This window comes from Benincasa hispida, chromosome 10 (genome assembly GCF_027475165.1).
Source record: "Benincasa hispida cultivar pf3 chromosome 10, pf3_genome.v1.1, whole genome shotgun sequence".
Lineage (NCBI taxonomy): Eukaryota > Viridiplantae > Streptophyta > Magnoliopsida > Cucurbitales > Cucurbitaceae > Benincasa > Benincasa hispida.
The window spans coordinates 4,420,624-4,443,579 of record NC_143487.1 but is presented as its reverse complement, the minus strand read 5'-3'; the positions used below and the strand labels follow the sequence as shown (position 1 = coordinate 4,443,579).

Below are 22,956 nucleotides of genomic sequence, written 5' to 3'. Positions count from 1 at the left end.
TTATTCAATAACTGGTCATCATCAACAGTTAAATCTGCTGATATTATTGCCGCATTTGGTACCTTCGGCATAATGGGGATTGTCGTTCTGCCACTTCGCATTGTCACTGCGTGGCATTGTTCTTTACCTCTTGCCCCGACACCCCTGAGCTTCCATTCTGCGTACTAGGCTTTTTCTTCTTTAATTCTCTCGTAAGATGATCTATCTGATCTTCTAATTCTTTGAGAGAGTTAGCTTGTGATTGTCTCATTGCCTCGCTCTTTTCAATATAATGCTTTAATGATGTCTCCAGAGACGAGGTACTACCAGAGGTATCATATGCAAACAGTTGGTCACAGTGTGGCATACCTTGAGAATTACTTGGTTTGCAGTCTGGATTAGTGAAGACCGAAGGGTTGCCTCGATCCTTTTGATAACTAAATTGATAGAAACCATGGCCCCTCTAGTTAAGATTCTCATCCAAACCAAAAATTGGATGACCCCCCCAACTAGGTTTGTGGTTGTTGCTCAATGCTTCATCATATATAGCATATACGGGTTTTTGATTCCATGGGCAGGCGTCTACTGGATGTACCTCTTCCCATTGAGTGCACTCTATAGCAGTCGTATGAGTCACCGCATTAACTTGCGCTATTCCTTGGGAAAGAATTCTCTACTGATTAACCACCGTCTGGAGGAGCGATGTCATCGTGGTCATTTTCTCGACCAATGCGTTCATTGTGTCCATTGGCACATTGGCCCTTTCTACTTTTTCTGGCTCCAAACATCTTACCTCAAGCCTAGTATCAATCCATTCGTCAGAATGTCACGATATGCGATCCAATATGTTCTTTGCTTCCGTATATGACTTATTCATTAATCCTCCCTCTACGAAGGAGTCGGCAACTGCTTGCGTTGATGGGTCCAGGCCATCATAAAAGGTTTCCATCAAAATACTATCAGGAATCCCGATATGCGGACAGTTCTTTACTAACTGCCGGAATCGCACCCAGGCAGTGCTCAGGGTTTCATAACCCTTTTGCTCGAAATTCAAAACCTCCCTCCGCCTCTTTGCGATGACAGACGGAGGGAAGAGTCTGTTCATGAACCTATCAACCAACTGTTCACATCCATGAATTTCGCCTGGCTCTAATGCTTGAGCCCACCTCTTTGCTTCATCCCGCAATGTGTTCGGGAATAGATACAGTTTAATACTTTCTTGAGTTACACTAGGCATGGAGAATGCGCAATACATGTCTGCAAAATTAGTCAAATGTGCATGTGGGTCTTCTCCCTGTAATCCTCCAAATTGTCCCACATTCTAAATCATTTGAAGCATGATAGGTTTTATTTCAAAGCTTGCATTCCCCTCAACTACTGGTCTTGAAATTCTTGGTGAAAAATTGTAGAAATCTGGCGCTGCATATTCCCTCATAGGGATGTTCTGGTTAGCAGCAAGAAAAACAGGATCTTGCACTGGCAAATCTCCTCTCTGGTTTCCAGCAGGTGCCATATTCTCATCAACCATATTTCTTCACCAATTAATTCAGCCATGATGAACTCTGCACGAAGAATACACTTGATCTCTGGGTCCACTTAGAATTACCAGATCACCATAGCACTCCTAAGTTGTCAGACTGCTCTCCGCGTTGAATAGTCAGTACAAAGAGATCTGTCCTGCACATAACATGAAAATATTCAACATAAACCATTAACCATTCCCCGGCAACGACGCCATAAACTTGTAATGCGTTTGGGTTGATGATATAAATTGCTCACAATGATGCGATACTACTTCTAATTATGCGTTAATTATGAATGTTCATGTAGTATGCCATGCGTTATCACAAGTTTCCTTACGATGGAACCAAGTGTAATTCCACCGCAAGTTTCTCGATGTGATCCGAGGTCGAACAAGGGGATTGGTTTAGGTTATTGCGGTATGTTCATGATATATGCGACCAAGTTTTCAATCTTTAAAAATGAGTTTGTATAAGTGTATAAATTGCAATAAAATAAAGGAAAGCAGTAAAGATGCAATAAAAATATAAAAATACAGTAAACCTAAGCTAGATGATACAAGATACGGACTTCATGTACAAGATGCTGGGATTAAGGCTGGCTGTGAAAGTTATGCAAAGACATGGGATGCGACGACAAGTCTTATGAACAGAATAGAAATAGAAAGACAAATAATACAAACAACGCAAGTTCTTAATTGGATTGAAGATATAAATACTGTTCCGCTCTTCTCTTGGCGTACATCTCTTAGTGATCGGCCGTGCTCCCACATGTTTGTGGTAAAATAGAGACTAACGTAATGAACACAAGGTTGCTTCCATGTCTGGAAGTACTACTCGCTTTAGTTAACGCATTCTCCCGACCTTCTCTCGATAGATCAGAATGACACCTTCACTTCTGCTCTCACAAGTGAAGATGTCGTCTAGCATGCTTTAGCTAAACGTATTTTATATCTTTAATACAGATTAAGTTCTTAGTGATTCATGTTGCTCATCGGGGGTTAAGAGACATCATGGAGAAAGTGATTGGTGGGTGAATGGAAATAGACAGAGAATGGTAAATGGATTTTATCGAAACATTTAATATTTCTACTAAGCGTTTGATACATAGTGTGTGAATAAAGAGATAAAGAAAACATGAAATACACAATGAAAGGGAGATAGAACAAATACAAACAAGTGCCAATGTCTTGGCACTGATTCAATGGAGATCTGCTTGCCGGATATGATGGATTTGATGGTAGGAAGAGCTTCCCTCTCAAGCTTGCTCTACCGGTAGTAGGGATATTTGCACAGAGCTTCCGATCGGGTGTTTGGCAGGTTGGATCTGAGATTCACCTCTCGGCCTTATCTCGTCTTCTTCCCGGATTTCTTCACTCAAGCACTCAACTCAGCCTTTTCTCTACAATCTAGCAGCACTTAACCTCGATCAAGTAGCATGCCTTTTCTCTGAAATCAATGGGGTATTTATAGGTGCAAATCTTTGATTCCAGCCTTGTGGTCCTCACTCATGGTTATGGTAATTTCGAAGATGGAGGGATATTATTCCTTCTGTTGTGGTCCTCACTCCGCTCTTGCATTGCTCATCTGCATCTTTCGATCATAGGTTCACATGCGATGTCTGTTTTTATTACCGCATGTAGTTGAAGCACAGCCCTCGGATCGACTGTCCATTGCGCCGCCATTGCGGTAATCGTCTCTTCATTGTTAATTGACGGGCGCAACGTGATTGAGATGCGTTGATTAGTCTCTCGTGAGTCTTGAGCGCAAACGATGACTTGGTCTCCTACAAAATAGAGTAAAGTTCGGCTTGTCTTCCATCTTTTTGGTGTTAGTGGTTGTAATCGCAAACATTTATAATTATTGCAATACTAGGCTAATTTTCATACAATTGGTGCATAATTACTAACATTTGGCCGTAATATCTAGATAAGGTGGCATAAATAACTTGTACTTCTACAAGTTATCAGTGGACCATCATGTCCAAGACATGGTCATGAACAGAGACCCCCTCTTTCATGCGACAGTTGTAAACGCACTTTATAGCATCATGCCTTAGAGAGAAGGACGGTTGCTAGAACATCCCTCTTAGAGATTCCATAATCTCTTTGGCAATACCTATATCTTCATGTTTCTTTGCCAAAACTTCAGATATGCTGGCAAAGATATAAGCACGGATTTTATCATTTCCCCTAATCCAACTATCATATGCATCCCGAACAATTCGGTTTGTGTTAAAGCTCGAAACAGGAGGACAATCTTTTGTTAAGACGAACTGTAAATCATCTGTCACCAGTATAGTATTCAAATTTAATTTCCAGGTTGCATAATTATCCCCTATTAGTTTATCAGACGCCAACAATTGTACTAGTGAACTCGTCATTCTGAAATTATATACAAATTCTATAAGTGAATTACTTTTAAATCCAATCAAGTTTTAGCAAAGTAATAATATACCCAAGATTTATTCTTTTGTAACGATACTACAACAAGACATTCTTGACTAAATACTATCTCCAGAATTACTCATATTCTGATAGTCATTTAGCTACCGCTTTTGGTAAGAAATTACTAACACTTTATATTTTTGTAAATGTAACTCTCCATTTTCAGACGTCAGAGGTCGACCCCAACTATGCTACCAAAATAGAAAGTCAAGGTTGGGATTGGACCAAAGATATCCTATCCATTTTTAGAGTTTAAGTTATTCCGAATTCTATGTTACAACCCTCCATGGGGATAACCGTCGTTAAACGTCCCTAAGAGTTCTGAGTGGAATTGAAACTTGCTTATTTGATACGGTCTGAGATATGGGAAGCAAGAACATCCGAACACCCTTAGTTTGGTAACATCTAAGACTTTTCCATACATCAGTTGGAGAGGAGATTGGTTGTGGAGAACTGGGGTTGGTAAGCCATTTATGAGAATAGTAGCAGTGAGGAATGCATCCCACCAAAACATGAGGGGCATGGATGCCTGTGCTAGCAGAGTTAACCCCATCTTAACAATATGTCTGTGTTTTCTTTCAGTCCTCCCATTTTGTGCTGATGTGTAAGGACATGAGAACCGAGAGGCAATGCCAAGAGATTGACATAGATTGTGTAGTTTCATATACTCTCTTCCATTATCAGACTGTAAAGCTTTGCTGCCTGAGTTAAATTGTGTTTTAAGCACTTGAAGAAAGTGTTGGAAGGTTGAGAGTGTGTCTGATTTTTGTTTCAGTGGATATAACCAGAGATACCTGCTATAGTCATCAATAAAAAAAATATAATATTTCTATCCTTCATTATGCTTATTGGGAAGGATGTCAACGAAGAAAAATAGGAACTTAAAAGAGAAAAATCAACAAAAAAACTTAAAAGAGGATGATAAAATACTATTCATAACTTTGGGGAAAAAATGATGGCAGTTTATAATCTCGGAGCTATATTTTCATCCATTTTTTCTTCGTTGTAGGAGGCTAACTCATGTGTGAAATTGAGTTAAACTTGCTTCCAACAGAGATGGAATCAACAAAACAACTTGAGCTAATTTGCATAGCAAACTTTTATTCATCAAAAGGTTTTAAATAATTTGAGAATCTATTTTAATTTAGATGGGATGATCTATGTTTAATCGAAGCGCTTTGATTATTCTATTGTAGAGAGCTATCACTTCATGAAAGAAAAATAAATAAAAAGACTACCATGTGAAGAGAGGACAAATACAATATTTTTTTTATGAATAAGAATAATAGACGAGTGCACGTACAAATTATTTAAACTTATCATTTATAAGAAAAGACAGACTACGTTGTAGGGATATTCAAAGGGCCCGACAGTCCGAACAACTTGGACTACTCAACCCAAATTGTAAGAATTCGGTTGGGTTAGTTTTAATTTTGGATTGGATTGGGTTGAATTTTTTATTTTTTTTTATTGAGTTGGGTTCGGGTTACACTTTTAAAAATCCGAGTTAACCTAACTCAATCCGAATTGTATGAAGTTTGTAACAAATATCTTGGATTTTAATATTTAACATTTTGAGTTTTATAATTATTAATATGTGTTGTATACAAATTTAAGTATTTTAAGTTAATAAAAAAGAAAAGAAAAACATAAACCAATAATCCAACCCAATCCAACCTAAATTTTATGTTTTAGGCTAGGTTGGATTGGAGACTCTATTCGGATCATTCGGGTAGTTAACCCCACCAACTCGAATTTTTTGATTGGTCCTAAAAATCTCCCAACCTATTTACACTCCTACTATGTCCTGTTGTTTTCAGGTGAAAATTTATGTTAATCTCACAACTTCTTGTGAGATAATAAAATATTTTGCAATGATTTGAACAACTTCTCTCAGCCACGGATGTATTCATTTCATAGAAAATAATTATAGTTAACATACAAAATATCAAGATATTTAACCAGAAATTTGTACTCTAGCTAAAAAGAAAGAAAAGAGTTCTCAAGATTTTAGTTTGGGGTTCATTTTTCTTGAAACAATGTACATATAAAAATGTGATGAAAGTGCTACAAAATTGGTTAAATTATAAAATATGATTTTATAGTTAGAATTAGATTACTATAATTTATAATTTAGTTCTTATGATTTGATAAAATCTTCATAAATATAATAATCCCTATCAGGGGACTATTTTTGGAAATTAAAAGTTAAAATTTAATCTCCATGATTTAAAAAATTAGAATTTAGTTGATGTAGTTTCACTTTCACCCTAGTAATTAACAAAACTAAGCTTGCACCCTAGAGATGGATCCATTTAATGGAACTAAATTAGAACAATGTTGATGAAGTAATGAGTCGAGAAATTTTGTTGATGGAGGCTTTATAATCGAAGGAATGTTAAGAAAGGAAATCTAAAAAAATAAATGTCAGAAGTAAGGTTTGAACCTAGGATTGGATAGGTTAAAAGAGCATAAAATTGAGGGGGAGAGGGAGGGGGAGGGGGCTCGAGTCCCATGGGCCTATACTAAAGCCGTCGATGGATGCTATTCTGAGTTGAAGAAAGTAGAGATTAGCATATAATTTTTCAATAGCAAAGTGGGTGGAAGACCGATTCATCGAAAAAGAAGAAAGATCCATCGTTAGCAGAGGCGTGTTTTCAGGAATCACCATGGAACAAGATGTGGATGTGAATAACTCTCAAAGAAAAATTAAAAGAAAATATGTGATACGTCCATATTAAGGAACTCAGGAGTAAATAACTCGCATGAATCTTTATTAATAAGATTGGACATATAAATAGCCAATCTAATGTATACAAATAGATAAAACTAGTTATGTTGAGAAAGACAATAAAAAGAAGTAGCTAATTATAACTATATATCCTAAAACTCTAAACTTGAGGATTAGGCGGGGGAAGCAGCCACTTCTCGCTCTGCACGTAATCAAGACTAATGAATGGCTTCACTTCTACATCACTCAATTGCTTGCCGTAATTTACGCGCCCGCTCGACTCCGATCCTGGTCCCGAACACTTGTATTCTCCAAACAAAACCGTTCTATAAAAGTAAAAGAGCAAATTATTCCATGCGACTGTTGCATATATTCTAAATCATCTTGAATGTGACATAAAAATACAATTTTTAATTGATTTAATTACAAACTTGGTCCCTATGATTTGAAAAAAAAAATTAAAAATTATTTCTTAGGATTTAAAAGTCAAAATCTAGTGTTGGATTTAGTGTTAGATAAATATCATATAAATAGTTATATGATTTAATAAAATATTCATATATAGTCCATATGTAGGGACTATTTATGAGTGTTTTATTAAAACATTATGATCTAAATTTTAATTATAAATCATGAAAACTAAATTTTAACTTTCTTGAGTCATGGGAACCAAAATTACATCTTAACGTTTTAAATTTCAATCCTACATTTAGAGAAAAAAAATGATGGATATTGAATGCATCAAACACATGGAAAATTATGGTGTAGCTTGAGATATGGTAATTACTTGTCGTAACCATGATGGCCCATGTCGTGCCAACCTTCAGCATGCATGATATCAGCCATTGTTGTATAGGCAAAGACAACTCTAGATCTAGGCATCCAAGCTCTTCCCAAATAAGTGTTTTTGCCACCCGTTCCTGTAATGCTACAATGCACGAATGAATATCCACTGTCGTCCGATTCCTCTTCCCTTGAATGGGCTGTGATCACTCCCAATCCTCCCTCTCCCACCACGTTCAACTGACAGTTCTGCAATTGTTTCAAATTACATTATTATTACTGTTCTATCAATTAAATATTTCTATATATAGAAAAAACATTATGTTATATTATAGTATATGGTTTTCTTTGAGGAGCATTTTTGAGATATACCAAATAAAGGGAAGTTCCCTTTCCAAAAATGAAGTCGACGGTGCCCTGAATGAAGCAATCTTTGTAGAGATGTAAACCGTCATCGTCGCAAAGAGTGTCTTGAAATCCAAAGAATTTGCAATTGTAAACCGCGGCTTTTGTCCCCTTCAGTCTAGCTGCTAATGCTTGTGCTCCTTTTCTTTTCCCATCTGGCCTTGGGGATGAATTCTGCCAATATTTTTCAACAAATGTAACAAAAATAATAATTCCTATATAGTTAGTCATTGATTCAACATTTATGTCGTATGTTTTTAGTCTTTGAATTTTATAATAATATTTCATAGGTCTTCAAATTTAAAATATTTAATAAATTAATGAAATTTTCTATACCATCTATATTAGATCATTCATGTTCGTTGAATTTTAGTTTTTAGTTTTTAAAAAATTAAGATTATGATCATTACGCTCACTTCTAAGATATCACTAACTTCTTTGGCTTTTCTCACTCTCACAAGGTTTTAGTAATAGCAGTTATCAATGATAACAGTTGATAGTAACTATTTTTAGACAATAGCTTAATTTTAAGAAATCAAAAAACCAAAAATAAATATTTTTTTCGAAAAAAAGTCAAATAATTATAAAATCCAAAAATATTAAAATTTTTAAAAATTTAATTAATCAATTAGATATAAATTTAATTTCGTGCCTAATATATTGGCAATTTGAACTCTAAAAAAAGACATATTTAATGAACAAATTATACCTCGATGATGAGATTGGCCGCAACGAAATAATCAGACTCAACAATCAAGGTAGCACTATAAACGGTGCCGTATTTGGCAGCATCACCATCAAAAGTCAATTTAGGCATCTTATTAGGAGACCCATAAAGAGTAACAAACGGCTTATTTCTATCAATCTTAAGCTTCTCTTTATAAACTCCTTCTCCAATCCAAATCACTACACGTCTAGTGTTGCCAGCTGGCACGCTGTTAATGGCTTCGGTGACAGTCTTGAAATCTCCACTTCCGTCGGCCCTTACTTTAACCACGGTGGCCTTTTCTTCCGCAGCCACAAGCGCCGGATCAAGCCCCGCCTTACGATCGGCAAATGGCTTCACATTTTCCCAAAACCAGCCGTCTAATTGCGACTTTTCGGTCGGAACCTGCGGCGATGAGGCGAAGATGGCTGCAAAAGCTGATAGAAAAATTACCAGTCTTGTAAGCCCGAGGGCATTAATGCAATATTTCATTTTTTTGGGGTTTTTTCTTTTGGGTTTTTTGTTTTGGTTCCTTTTTCTTTCTTTCTTTTTTTGGTTGTTTGAAAAGGTTTTAGTGTGTTTAATTTAATGGGGAAGGTGGGATTTATATAGAGGAAGGAGGATAATACTTAACCATAAGAAGGTACGCGAGAATTGGAGTAATTGTCGTGATCTTCTTAGGTTTATGCTTTTTGAGCTGCCACAAACTACAATTATACCTAATTCCTAAATTAGACAACCAATATACCGAGTCTTTAATCTTCATGTAGTTTGACAAGTGTCTATTTCTCAAAATTCTTAATTTTATTTCGGTTATTATTACCAAATTCATTATTTATCATCAAAATATTTCTAGTTTTTCTATATTATAAAAAATAACAATTTTTTTTTAAAAAGGAGAGTATATATTTTTCTATTTTATTTCTGTTTCTATACTTTTTATTGTTTTATTAGTTTTATTAATTTTATGTTGGCGACGTTGCTACAAAATTAATAAAGGCTAAAATATGGGAAAAAAATCAATAATACTTTATAAATATTTTAATAAAAAAGTTGCATTAATATTCTCTGTTGAGATATGTTATCGAGATTAAGCTAGATAAAACCCTAATACTCTCACTTAAAAGAACAATTAAAAAAATATCCCAAATAGCTTTGATTTAGTTTTTTAGAAAAAGAAACATTTATTCTTTTTTATTCTTTCTCTTACACTTGTTTCAGCTCTTAGTAAAAATAGGGGATAGATAATTTAAGCATAAATAAAATTTCGTTGATGGTAAGAAATTAAAAGGATATTGGTAAGACACAACAAGTTTATATCTTAGTTGGAAAATAAAACAAGAGAAATGGGCAACATATGAATTATTTTGTGGATTTTTTCTTTTAGAGTAAGGGTAATAGGGGGTCCTACTTAGGATTAATTTTGGGTTTAATTTCTTAAGTATTTTGTGGATGCTGGAATGCAAATGTTTTGTATATATATATATATATATGTATAAACCAATATAGAATACTATGATTAGTTAACTACATATAGATTTGTCCAATTTAGAGAAAATGATCATGCCAACATGAATAAACTTTTTTTTAAAAGTAAAACTAAGTTTGAACAAGAAACTAAAGAGGTATCAAATTATTAGAAAGAACAGCATTGATCTATGGGGTGAGGTTGATCTTCAAAGTTAGACATCATAGATGTTTGGTTCGTCATGCATTACAATCTAAAATGTGAGCAATAATGAAATTACAGATTCGTAGACAAAAAGAGATCAAAAACCTAAAACAATATGCCTTGCCGATGAAAAACTAGAATGTCATCACACAAAGGCTTTGGATTTTGTTGTTGAAGTAGTCCTGGCCTTCAAGCAAGTAGTAGAGAACCTTCAAATTATTTTCAATCCATAAAGGATAAATCTCTACTTCTTCGACTATAATAATTCCGTCCAAAGGAGTAGCAACCTCGGTGAACTTAACAGTACCAATGAATTTTAGAATTTTTGGCAACAAAATCATAAGTTCGCCATTAGAATTACGAACAATGGCTCTAAAGTACACTATTCACGTAGTGAAATGGAAGCATCGCAATTTTTTTCTTTTTTGTGGAAACAACAATTTCATTGAGGAAAAATGAAATAATATAAAAGTGAAAAAAAAAAAAAAAAAAACCTCCCCCAAAAAAAGTCTCCTATCAAAAGAGACTCCAACTATGCAAAATAATTCTTATAAAATAGTTACAAGTATTTGAAATCGAAATCCACAAATAAACTAGAAAGTGAACAGGAAGACTAAACCTCACTAGCTAGGGTTATCCACGCCCTAAAAATCCTACCATTCTACTCTCCCCACAAAGCCAATCAGATTCACACACACTCTTACAATGAAACAGCAGAGTTAACATTGTACGAGAGTTATCCTCCAAGACTTGCACTACAAGAAAAAGCATATTTTAAAGCCTTCAGATGCAACATTGTATGAAAAAGGCTATTGAAAACATTCAAAAAAAAAAAAAAAAAAAAAAAAAAAAAGGGCAAGGCGGTAGAAAATGGATAAAAATATTTTGAATTTGAACATGCGCTCTGGAACTCTGAAGGGTTATATCACTTTTCTCACTTATTATTCTTTTCCGCTTCTTGCTCCTTCCGTCTCTAAAGTGGCCGCAAGCATTAGGGTTGGTCATTATTCATTACGATTAGAGTGAGACTAGAGGTTTTAGGCTCGGAGATTCTCCCGGTGAGGGCGAAATCAGGGTTAGGGTTTGAAGGGAAGGAAGGGGGAATGGAGGAGTAGAAGTGAGTGAAGAAGAAGGGGATTGAAACAGAGACAAGGAGGAAGTGAGGAAGAAAATGTCCTGTAACCGATCATTGTTAGAGAGATGTATAGAGAGCAATTACAGAATCATTGATGATAAAGCGACGGTTACCGACCTGATATCGCCGGCGACGGAGACGATGATGAAGGATCAGCCGTTAGCTCGCCGGAAAGTGAGGTTCGCGATGCTCTCAAGTCTCGATTCTGAGAGAGAAATGAACTCAACAGTTTAGTCGGGTGTTTATATACGCTACTTGCGGTGCGACATGAAGCCTGGAGGTGTGAAAAAAATGGAAATTCGATTGTCTACAAAATTGAGGAAAAGAAAAAGAAAAGAAAAATACTTTATTTATTATCATTATTTTCTTTTCATTAAAAACAATTTTTGGTAACTTATCCATAAATTTTTCTTTTTTACAAAGGTATTGTAATTAAAGTGTGAGGTGAGGAAATAAACCTCAAACCTTGAAGTCGATAGTACAAGCATTATGTCAGTTGAGCTACGCTCATGTTTGCAACTTATCCATAAATTTGAATCGAACGCAATTGAACGGTTTAGCAACCGTTTAAAATATTTTTTTCAAGTGTATTTTAATCAATTTTTATCATGTATATTTAAATAAAAAAAATTGAATATTTTTTTCTTAAGTCAATCCAAACGTATCTTTAGTTTGGATGTTTTGACACTTTTATCAATTTAGTCTTTATTTTAAAAATTTCACCAACACTAATTTTCATCTTTTATTAAATAAATAAACTTGATTCTAGATGATTAATCGATTAACATAGACAAGAAACTCAAATCATTATAATTTATAAAATATTAGAACTAAATTATTACTTATTAAAGTTCAAAGGCTAAGTTGTTACCTTTTTTTTTTTTAAAGATTAAATTGTTACACATTTAAAAGTATCTAGAAAATTGTTACTTCTAAAGTTTAATTTAGAGAAAAAAAAATGTTTTGTAGCCTTTGTTTATTAGTTTTTGAATACAAAATTCAAGTACATGATTCTTCGTTCCTTTAATATACTGAAGAACTCTTTTTGTAGCTTGCCAGTGTACGTCTGTCAGAGCCATTAGAAACTGACTTAACTGATTAACAATGTACATGATATCTAGTCGAGCATGAGTCAAGTATTGTAGGGCCCCGATTGTACTTCGAAAGACAAAGGGATCTTGAAGAGGTGTACCATCAATCACTGAGAGATGTTTGCCTAAGGAACATGGGGAGGGTGCTGGTTTGAGATCAAAGAGATTTAACCGTTGAAGAAGATCATCTACATACTTGGATTGGTGCAATATAAAACCACCCTCCAGATATTGTACTTGAATGCCGAGAAAGTAGCTGAGTTTGCCTAAATCCTTGAGGGAAAACATCCTATCTAGAATATTGATCAGTTGTGATATCAAATGATGATTGTTATTTGTTATAATCACATCATCCACATAGACAAGGAGGAGGATAATTGTGTCATTGGCATTATAAATGAAGAGAGATGTGTCAGCCTTTGAGTTTGATAATCCCCAGCCAGTAAGAGTGTGACTTAACATGTCATTCCATGCCCAGGGAGCCTGCTTGAGTCCGTATAAGGCTTTGTTTAACTTGCAAACATAGTTAGGAAACTGAGAGCTAATGTCCCTTGGTGGTTGTTGCATTTAAACGTCCTCGGTGAGCTTTCCATTGAGAAAAACATTGTTGAAGTCAATTTGACGGAGGACCCAACCTTTCGAGACTACAATACTCAGAATAATTCTTATAGTTGTTGCTTTGACAAAAGGGTTGAACGTCTCGAAGAAATCAATTTCAGGTTGCTAATGGAAGCCTTTGGCCACTAAATGTGCTTTGTATCTTTGTATTGAGCCATCCGGGTGCTGTTTTAGTCGAAAGATCCACTTGTTTTCTAGCACACTGATGGAAGGAGATGAGGGAACTAGATGCCAGGTATGATTTTGCATGAACACTGTTAGGGGACACACCCAGGGTGTCTCGAGGTGATGCGTAGAAACTTTATTCAATCCAATCAGGGAGACCAAGGGATATGCTGTCACACTGTAAGATCTAAAGGCAACACTAGAGGAGGGGTGAATAGGGTTGACTACCAATTTTTAAAAAATAATTTTATCTTCAAACAATGCTCAATAAAGTTAACCCGTTAATTTGATTAAAGAAAATTTATGCAAGACAAAACTTAAATCATACAAGCTATGATAACTTCAAATTTAAAGACAATTTAATCAAGGATAAATTTAAATAACACACTAAAAATTAAATCATGAAATTAGGAAAGATTAAAAAATAACTAAGACAAGAAGCAAAAAATTGAAAATCAGAAATAAAAGAGAGAGAGGAAGAGAAAACACCGGGAATTATAGTGGTTCAGCAAATTGTCTACTCCACTCTCCAAGACTCCTTCTTGGGTATTTGACTAAATGATCCTCTTGCAGGTGAGGACCAAACCAACACACGACCCTCTTTTTCTTAGGCTAAAGAGAAACCCAAGATCCTTTTTACAGGTTCAGGATCAAACCAATTTCTTTTTCTCACAACCTAAGGTGTACCCACACCTTAATACAATTCCCAAAAATTAAAAGAAAACCTCACAATATTACCTCTTGAAGGCTAAATACACAAGTTGATCACTAAAAAAAAACTCACAAAAATAACTCTAGGCCAATTTAGGAGCAAGGAGGACAAGAATTTGAGAGTAGAGAGAATTGAGAGCTTAAGACTTGATAACTTTTGGTGTGTCAATGAAGAGTAAAATCAAGTTGAATTTATAGGCGAGGGGGATAAATTTTGGTCATTGGATATGATTGCAAATGAAGGGTAGAGATTGAATAAAAATAGAAAAGGAAAGGATTTGTAATTAAGAGATGAATTGAAAAATTGGAATTATTGAGATTTGGAGAATAAAAAAGGATTTGAAGGATAACAATTTAGGAAGGAAATCAAATTTGAAAAAGCTGAAAAATCTTAAACCGCACCACGTGTCACCATACTATTGATCCGCGCGTCAATTAACGATTTCTCCTCCTTTTCCTTTTTTTTTTTTTAAAATATCAGCTGCCACTTGTCATTATCTTATTCGTCCACGACCGCCACGTCACTGCCACGTCACGTGCCACGTCAGCAAAAGTGACCAGTTGGAGCACCACGTTAACAGCCATGTCATCAAAATTGACCGTTTGTGTGCCACGTCGGATGCCATGTCATCAAGGTGCCACGTGTCACTGCGGCTTGGATTTCCAATCTTCTTTTGCTTATAACTTTCTCGTTTGAACTCCGATTTGAGCGATTCAAATTGCATTAGAATCGTCTTTCTGAGCTCTACAAGATAGTAACTCTGAAACATTGAAAATGTTAGTAAAAAAAACTCTAATTTTGTTATCGTCAAAATACTTGGTTTGATTGAAGCCTTAAAGCTAACAATCTCCCCATTTTTTATGATGACAAACCACCATAATACCAAAAATACTTCTCCCCCTTTTGTTATCAACAAAAAGATATACAAGTGATTTTTCTCCCCCTTAATCATACAAATAATGCTCCCCCTCAATAAATTATAACATAAATTCATAGAAATATGAATAATGCTCCCCTATCAAACATAATTAGGCAATTCTAATAATACCAAGTGCAAGTCTATTTTTACAAAAGGCTTCTTCATTTAATGCCTTTGTAAGAATATTTGCTACCTGGTTCTCAGTATTAATATAATTAACGACAATATTCTTATTTTGCACATGCTCTCGAAGAAAATGATGTCTAATATCTATATGCTTTGTTCTAGAATGTTGAATGGGATTTTTAGTTAAATTAATTGAACTAGTATTATCACAAAAGATTGGTACTTGTTCAAAATTTAAAACAAAATCACGTAATGTTTGTTTCATCCATAAAACTTGAGAACAACAACTAGCAACAACAATATATTCAGCCTTAGTGGTAGATAATGTAACAGAATTTTGCTTTTTACTATACCAAGATACTAAAGAACTACCTAGAAAATGACATGTTCCACTAGTACTTTTTCTATTAGTTAGACTACCAGCAAAATCAACATCAGAATATGCAATCAAATCTAAAGATGCATTTTTAGGATACCATAAGCCTAAATCAACGGTAACAAGCAAATATTTAAAAATTCTTTTTACAGCATGCAAGTGTGATTCTTTAGGACATGATTGAAATCTAACACACATGCATACACTAAACATAATATCAGGCCTACTCGCAATTAAGTAAAGCAAGGATCCGATCATACCTCTATAAGCTTTAATATCTACATTTTTATCTTTTTCAACCTTATCAAGCTTTGTAGTGGTACTCATCGGGGTCTTTGCTACTTTTGCATTATCAAACTTAAACCTTTTGAGTAGATCCCTTGTGTACTTCTCTTGATTTATGAAGATTCCATCTTCAAGTTGTTTAATTTGAAGCCCAAGGAAGAATTTAAGTTCTCCCATCAAGCTCATTTCAAACTCATTATGCATACACTTAGAAAATTCTTCACAAAGAGAAGAGTTAGTAGCATCAAATATAATATCATCAACATAGATTTGCACTAATAAAATATCATTATCTTTAATTTTGATAAAAAGAGTAGTATCAATAATTCCCATTTTAAAACCATTTTCTAGCAAAAATTTACTCAAATGGTCATACCAAGCTCTAAGAGCCTGCTTAAGACCATAAAGTGCTTTATTTAATTTAAAAACATGATTTGGATTATCAAAGCTTTCAAAACCAGGAGGTGGTTCAACATATACTTCCTCCATTATGAAACCATTTAAGAAAGCACTTTTTACATCCATTTGAAATAAAGTAAAATTCTTATGAGATGCAAATGCAAGCAGCATGTGAATAGATTCTAAACTAGCAACAGGAGCAAATGTTTCCTTATAATCTATTCCTTCTTCTTGACTATAACCTTGAGCAACTAGTCTAGCTTTATTTCTAACAATATTACCAGATTCATCCATTTTATTTCTAAATATCCATTTAGTACCTATAACAGGATGATCACTGGGATGTGAGACTAGTTCCCACACATTATTTCTTTCAAATTGATTTAATTCTTCTTGCATAGTAATTAACCAGAACTCATCAGATTCAACATCTTTAAAAGACTTTGGTTCAATTTGAGACACGAAAGCAACATTATTTAGAGCATTTAAAGAAGAGTGAGTTCTTACCCCTTGAGATACATCACCTATTATTAACTCCTGAGGATGGAGTGGAGAATCTCCAATCCTGAGGAAGGGATTTTTCTGGCTCTTTCTGAGATTCATTTGATACTGCTTCCCTATCTTTAATACTAAGATCTTCAACAGGTATTTCTAATTCATCACTAGCAGAAACTTTATTAGTGGCAACATGTGTTTCATCAAAAACAACATTCATTGACTCTTCAAGTACATGAGTTCTTTTATTAAAAACTCTATATGCTTTACTACATGTAGAATATCCTAGGAATAGCCAATGTCCGTTTTTGACTCAAACTTTCCAAGTTTCCCTTTGTCTTTCAAAATAAAACATTTGCAACCAAAGACTTTGAAATAGCTAATATTTGGAGTTTTATTATTAAAAAGCTCATAAGGAGTTTGATCTAAAACAGATCTTATTAAAACACGATTCATTACATAAGATGCAGTATAACAGCTTCAGCCTAAAAAGATTTTGGTAAATCATATTCATTAAGCATGGAGGTAGCTAATTCTTGTAAAGATCGATTTTTCCTTTCTACAACACCATTTTGTTGAGGTGTTTGGAGAGGAAAAATCATGAGAAATTCCATTTTCTTCACAAAAATATTCAAAAGAAGCATTTTCAAATTCTCCTCCATGATCACTTCTAATTTTCAAAATCATAAAACCTTTTTCATTTTGAATTCTTTTTGAAAAGCTAATAAAAGATTTTAAAGCTTCATTCTTATGAGATAAAAATAAAACCCAAGTAAATCTCGAAAAATCATCAACTATAACAAAAGCATAATGTTTTCCACTTAGACTTGCAACTCTAGTAGGTCCAAAAAGGTCCATATATAACAGTTGCAAAGGTCTAGAAGTAGAAACCATTTTCTTTGGTTTGAAAGAAGACTTGGTTTGTTTACCCATTTGACAAGCATCACAAACTTTATCTTTTTCAAAGTTTAATTTTGGAAGACCTCTAACAAGGAATTTCTTAGAAATATTTGAAATTAAATGTATGCTAGCATGACCTAACCTTCTGTGCCAGAACCATGAATCATCATGCAATGCAGATAAAAATTTATTTTCTACTATAGGACAATCTAATAGATCAATAGTATAAACATTTTTATCTCTATTTCCTACAAACAGTACTTTTCCATCACATGCATTTTCTATTGTACAATTTTTATCACTAAAAATTACTCAATATCCTTTATCACATAATTGACTAATACTTAATAAATTATGCTTTAAACCATCAACCAACAAAACATTTTCAATAAGAAAATTCGAACCGTTACTAATATTACCTTTGCCAACAATCTTACCTTTTTTATTGTCACCGAAGGTAACGTATCCTCCATCTTTCTTTTCTAGGTATGTGAATTTTGTGTGGTCCCCAATCATATATTTTGAACATCCATTATCCAAATCCCACTTATTCTTTATGGATCTCAAACATACCTGAGAGAATTAATTCTCAAGATGTAACCTTAGGTACCCAAATTTGTTTTGGTCCATGGGGTTAGCTAACAAAAATTTAGGAATCCATCTCTTTTCATTCATAATATTGATTTTTCTTAAATTGCATGCATAAGCTTTATGACCATGTTTTCCACATGCATGACAAATAATGAACCTTCTTTGACAAAGTAGTTTGTAAATTTCTTTTGTTTTTGGTGAGGTTTATAACCTAAGCCAAAATGCATTGTTGCTTACCCACCATGATATCTAAATTCTATTTCCCATTTGTAAACTTTAAAAGAGTAGCTGAAATATCTTCATTTTTATTTTCTAATAATTTATACTCTTCTTTTCCTAATGTCTAGATCTTTTCCTAATGTCTCATTTTTCTCTTTTAGATTATCTAGCTCAATTAATAAATTATTATTTTTCAAGAGCTAATTTAGCATTTTTCTTCCTAAGAGACATATATTTGCAACCTACTTTTTCAAATTCAATTTTAACTTCATTATATGCATCAATGAGCTCATCAAAAGTAAGGTTTTTAGGATTTACCTCATCATCGTCGTCGTCGTCGTCTCCAAAAATCATAAAGCACAGATTTGCTACTTCTTCCTCACTTTCAGATTCGTTTTCATCGCTTTCGTCTCAAGTAGCTTTCATGGCCTTCTTGTTCTTCTTTGAAATGGCTTTTCTTTGAGGACAGTCCCACTTCACGTGTCCGGGCTTTTTGCATTCATAACAGATGATTGTATCTCTGTTGCTCTTTTCTCCTTTGCCTTCTTGATTGTTGACTTTCTTTGGGAAGTTCCTTTTCCTAAAATGCTTTTTGAACTTCTTGGTCAAGTAAGTGAACTCCTCATCATTTAGTTCAACTTCAATTTCAGAGTCCTCTTAAACTTGAGTGGACTTTAATGCTAGGCTGTTCTTCTTTTTGAAATCTTCTTCCACATTGGCCTTCATGATTATCTCATGTGTCATGAGATCCAACGAGCTCCTCCAGTGGAAGTTTTGAGAGGTCTTTTGTTTCTTGGATCGCCGTCACCTTAGCTTCCCAACTCTTAAGTAATGATCTAAGAATTTTTCTCACATTTTTAGAGGTGGTATAAGATTTTCCTAATCCCTTCAAAGCATTAACAATATTAGTGAACCTAGTAAACATTTCAGATATAGTTTCATTTGCATCCATTTTAAACAATTCATAATTATGAACTAGCATGCTAATCTTTGACTTTTTAACTTGATTAGTTCCTTCATGAGTTACTTCAAGCGTATCCCACATTTCTTTAGCAAAATTACATGCAGAGACTCGATTAAACTCATCAGGATATAAAGCACAAAACAGACAGTTCATGGCTTTAGCATTAATAGAAAACTTCTTTTTATCTTCATCATTAAACTCTTTTTCTTCCTTAGGAATATCTTCATTATCAACTATCTTAGTAGGAATTAAAGGACCATTAGAAACAATTTCCCATAGATTATAGTCAATAGAAATCAAATAAATTCTCATCCTAGTTTTCCACCATGCATAATTATTTCCATCAAACAAAGGTGGCCTAGTGGTAGATTGACCTTCACCATACCTATTTATTCCAATAGTTGCCATAAGCTCGAACAATTAAGTTTTTCGAAAAAGGAAGAGAATATAATTTTTTTTTTTTAAAGATTTTTATAAAGAGAGATAATTTTCCAAAATTTAGATTTTAATAAAAAAGATTTCAAAGATTAAGAAGTAGAAAAAAAAAATAATGGTTTTAATAACCAATTTTTTTTTTTAAAAAAAAAATCTAATGAAAATGACTTTTAAAACTCAATTTTTCAAACTTTTTGCAAAAATTAGAAAATTTTCAGATTTAATAAGATTTAAAAAACGGAATGTAAAATCAAGAAAAAAAATTACAAAACCTTTTTGAAATAAGAAAACCGCGCTACCCGTTCTGATACCAATTGTAGGATCTAAAGGCAACGCTCGAGGAGGGGTGAATAGGGTTGACTATCAATTTTTAAAAAATAATTTTATCTTCAAACAATGCTCAATAAAGTTAACCCACTAATTTGATTAAAGAAAATTTATGCAAGACAAAACTTAAATCATGCAAGCTATGATAACTTCAAATTTAAAGACAATTTAATCAAGGATAAATTTAAATAACATAGTAAAAATTAAATCATACAATTAGGAAAGATTAAAAAATAACTAAGACAAGAAGCAAAAAATTGAAAACCAGAAATAAAAGAGAGAGAGGAAGAGAAAACACCGGGAATTATAGTGGTTCGACAAATTGCCTATTCCACTCTCTAAGACTCCTTCTTGGGTATTTCACTAAGTGATCCTCTTGCAGGTGAGGACCAAACCGACACATGACCCTCTTTTTCTTAGGCTAAAGAGAAACCCAAGATCCTTTTTACTGGATCAGGATCAAACCAATTTCTTTTTCTCACAACCCAAGGTGTACCCACACCTTAATACAATTCCCAAAAATTAAAAGAAAACCTCACAATATTACCTCTTGAAGGCTAAATACACAAGTTGAGCACTAAAAAAAAAATCACAAAAGTAACTCTAGGCCAATTTAGGAGCAAGGAGGATAAGAATTTGAGAGTAGAGAGAATTAAGAGTTTAAGACTTGATAGCTTTTGGTGTGTCTATGAAGAGTAAAATCAAGTTGAATTTATAGATGAGGGAGATAAATTTTGGCCATTGGATATGATTGTAAATGAAGGGTGGAGATTGAATAAAAATAGAAAAGAAAAGGATTTGTAATTAAGAGAGGAATTGAAAAGGAAACGATTTGTAATTAAGAGAGGAATTGAAAAACTGGAATTATTGAGATTTGGATAATAAAAAAGGATTTGAAGGATGACAATTTTGGAAGGAAATCAAATTTGAAAAGGCTGAAAAATCTTAAACTGCACCAAGTGTCGCCATACTACTGATCCGCTCATTAATTAACGATTTCTCCTCATTTTCCCTTTTTTTTTTTAAATATCAGCTACCACTTGTCATTATCTTATTCGTCCACGGGCGCCACGTCAGCAAAAAGTGACCGATTGGATTGCCATGTCATCCACCATGTCAGTTGCCACGTCATCAAAATTGACCGTTTGTGTGCCACGTCAGCCGCCACGTCGGTAAGGTGCCACTCACTGCCACATTGGATTTCCTCTCCAATCTTCTTTTGCTTATAACTTTCTCATTTGAACTCCGATTTGTGCGACTCAAATTGCGTTGGAATCGTCTTTCTGAGCTCTACAAGATAGTAAGTCTGAAACACTGAAAATGTCAGTACAAAATCTCTAAGTTTGTTATCATCAAAATATTTGGTTTGATTGAAGCCCTAAAGCTAACACACACTTCCCGCTCCCACTTACGATGAACACTCTCTCCATCTACCTTGATATTGACCTACCCAAACACCATCCTTTAGAGGGACACTCCCAGAATGCCATGAGACCGAGGGTAGATCTCACGGTGTGGACGATATAGTAGAAATGTGAAAGGTTTAAGTGAAACATCATATGCCCTAAGTACCTCCCACTGAATGTTCTGCCTAGGGGTTCATTAACCTAGACAACCCGACTACTGATTTTAGTCTAGGTCATCTTTTTAAGTCCACTCATAAATAACTTTTGTCTATAAATTATGAACAAGTTCAAGTAGTCACATTTAAACACTTTAATGGAATGTCCTTAACTTACATGCATGCATCAAATCTATCTAATTCACCTTTTCAAGTAAGTTCCTAGGTAGGGGTGTTACGTTTTCGTCAACTTAAATACCCCAGCCTAGACAGAACCCATCTTAGACAAAAGGTCCCTTATAGATAGATTTGCTACACTTTAACCTTTTATTAGTCAATTTAATCCTATTAAACTGATTAAAAGATTAAAGCCTAATGGTTGCTAATCAAATTAGAACCGTGATCTTAGGCCTATGTCATCCAAGTTTTAAACATTTTAAAACCATGAATTAAGCCTAAGTTAGCATGCATGTCTTTCTTATTGCTTTTGTTCTAATTTCTCTTTAACCATTAAAAAGAAACAACTAAAACACATTGCACATAACTAGGTGTTTATAACGCTTATAAAGAAACCTATGTGTCATGCTTCATGCAATGTCCGGTCATTACTATACATAACTTTTATATACATGTAATAACTAAGAAAACATGATTTCCATACACCCTTATACTATAACAATTATAATATAAAGATGATGCATGTCAATGCTTTTTATGCATGCATAAATATAACTCTTATATTATATGATGCATGAGCATACTCTTACATAATTAAATCATGCTTCTCTAAATTATAACATTTACAATAAAGAGATTATGCATGACCAATGCATAACCTAAGGTGGATTTACTATGTACATACCATATGACATATTAATAACCATACATCTCATGTAATAAACAAAGGATTAATGGACTGGGATGAACCTTTACAAAAAATCGGAATGAAATAACTCTATCTATTACATTTTCCATCGAGCAAACTGGTTCACAGGCGAACCGGGTCTTGAACCGCCAGGAGAAACTCCATCGTTTAGTAAATGTTGTAGGTAAATGATCGCTCAGCGCACACTAGACGATAGTGCAAAAATGATCGCTTAGACAACAACGAGGCTACGAAGCCTGATCTCCTAGGCGATCGCTTAACGCGTCTAAAGGTAAACGATTTATCGTGCGTTACCCCGCAATCGTTTAGTCAGGTACGAAGTGATGAAGCTTGCTGAGCAAATGATCGTCTAATGCGCGCGCACATTAAACGATACCTGAGCATCCGATACTCAACGATCACTTGCCCCATCGTCTACATGACCTGATCAACCTTTGATCATTTTCTTCCTCGAAAACCAGCAACCCTTGCTCTGAACTTCTTCACGAACGACTCAAGACTCAAACTGA

General features: G+C 34.2%; 2 protein-coding genes across 2 annotated transcripts; both read right to left on the bottom strand.

Moving 5' to 3' along the window:
* Positions 1-6,829: 6,829 nt before the first annotated feature.
* On the bottom strand, positions 6,830-9,151 carry LOC120088255 (putative pectinesterase 63). Its single transcript, XM_090306115.1, has 4 exons — positions 8,575-9,151; positions 7,833-8,039; positions 7,465-7,709; positions 6,830-7,003 (listed from the first exon to the last, which is right to left on the bottom strand). The coding sequence occupies exons 1-4, from the start codon at positions 9,061-9,063 to the stop codon at positions 6,838-6,840; spliced, it is 1,107 nt and encodes a 368-aa protein (XP_090162241.1). The 5' UTR covers positions 9,064-9,151; the 3' UTR covers positions 6,830-6,837.
* A 9,856-nt stretch (positions 9,152-19,007) lies between these two features.
* Positions 19,008-19,391, bottom strand: LOC150033049 (uncharacterized). Its single transcript, XM_090305909.1, has one exon. The coding sequence runs from the start codon at positions 19,389-19,391 to the stop codon at positions 19,008-19,010; it is 384 nt and encodes a 127-aa protein (XP_090162035.1).
* Positions 19,392-22,956: the final 3,565 nt, after the last annotated feature.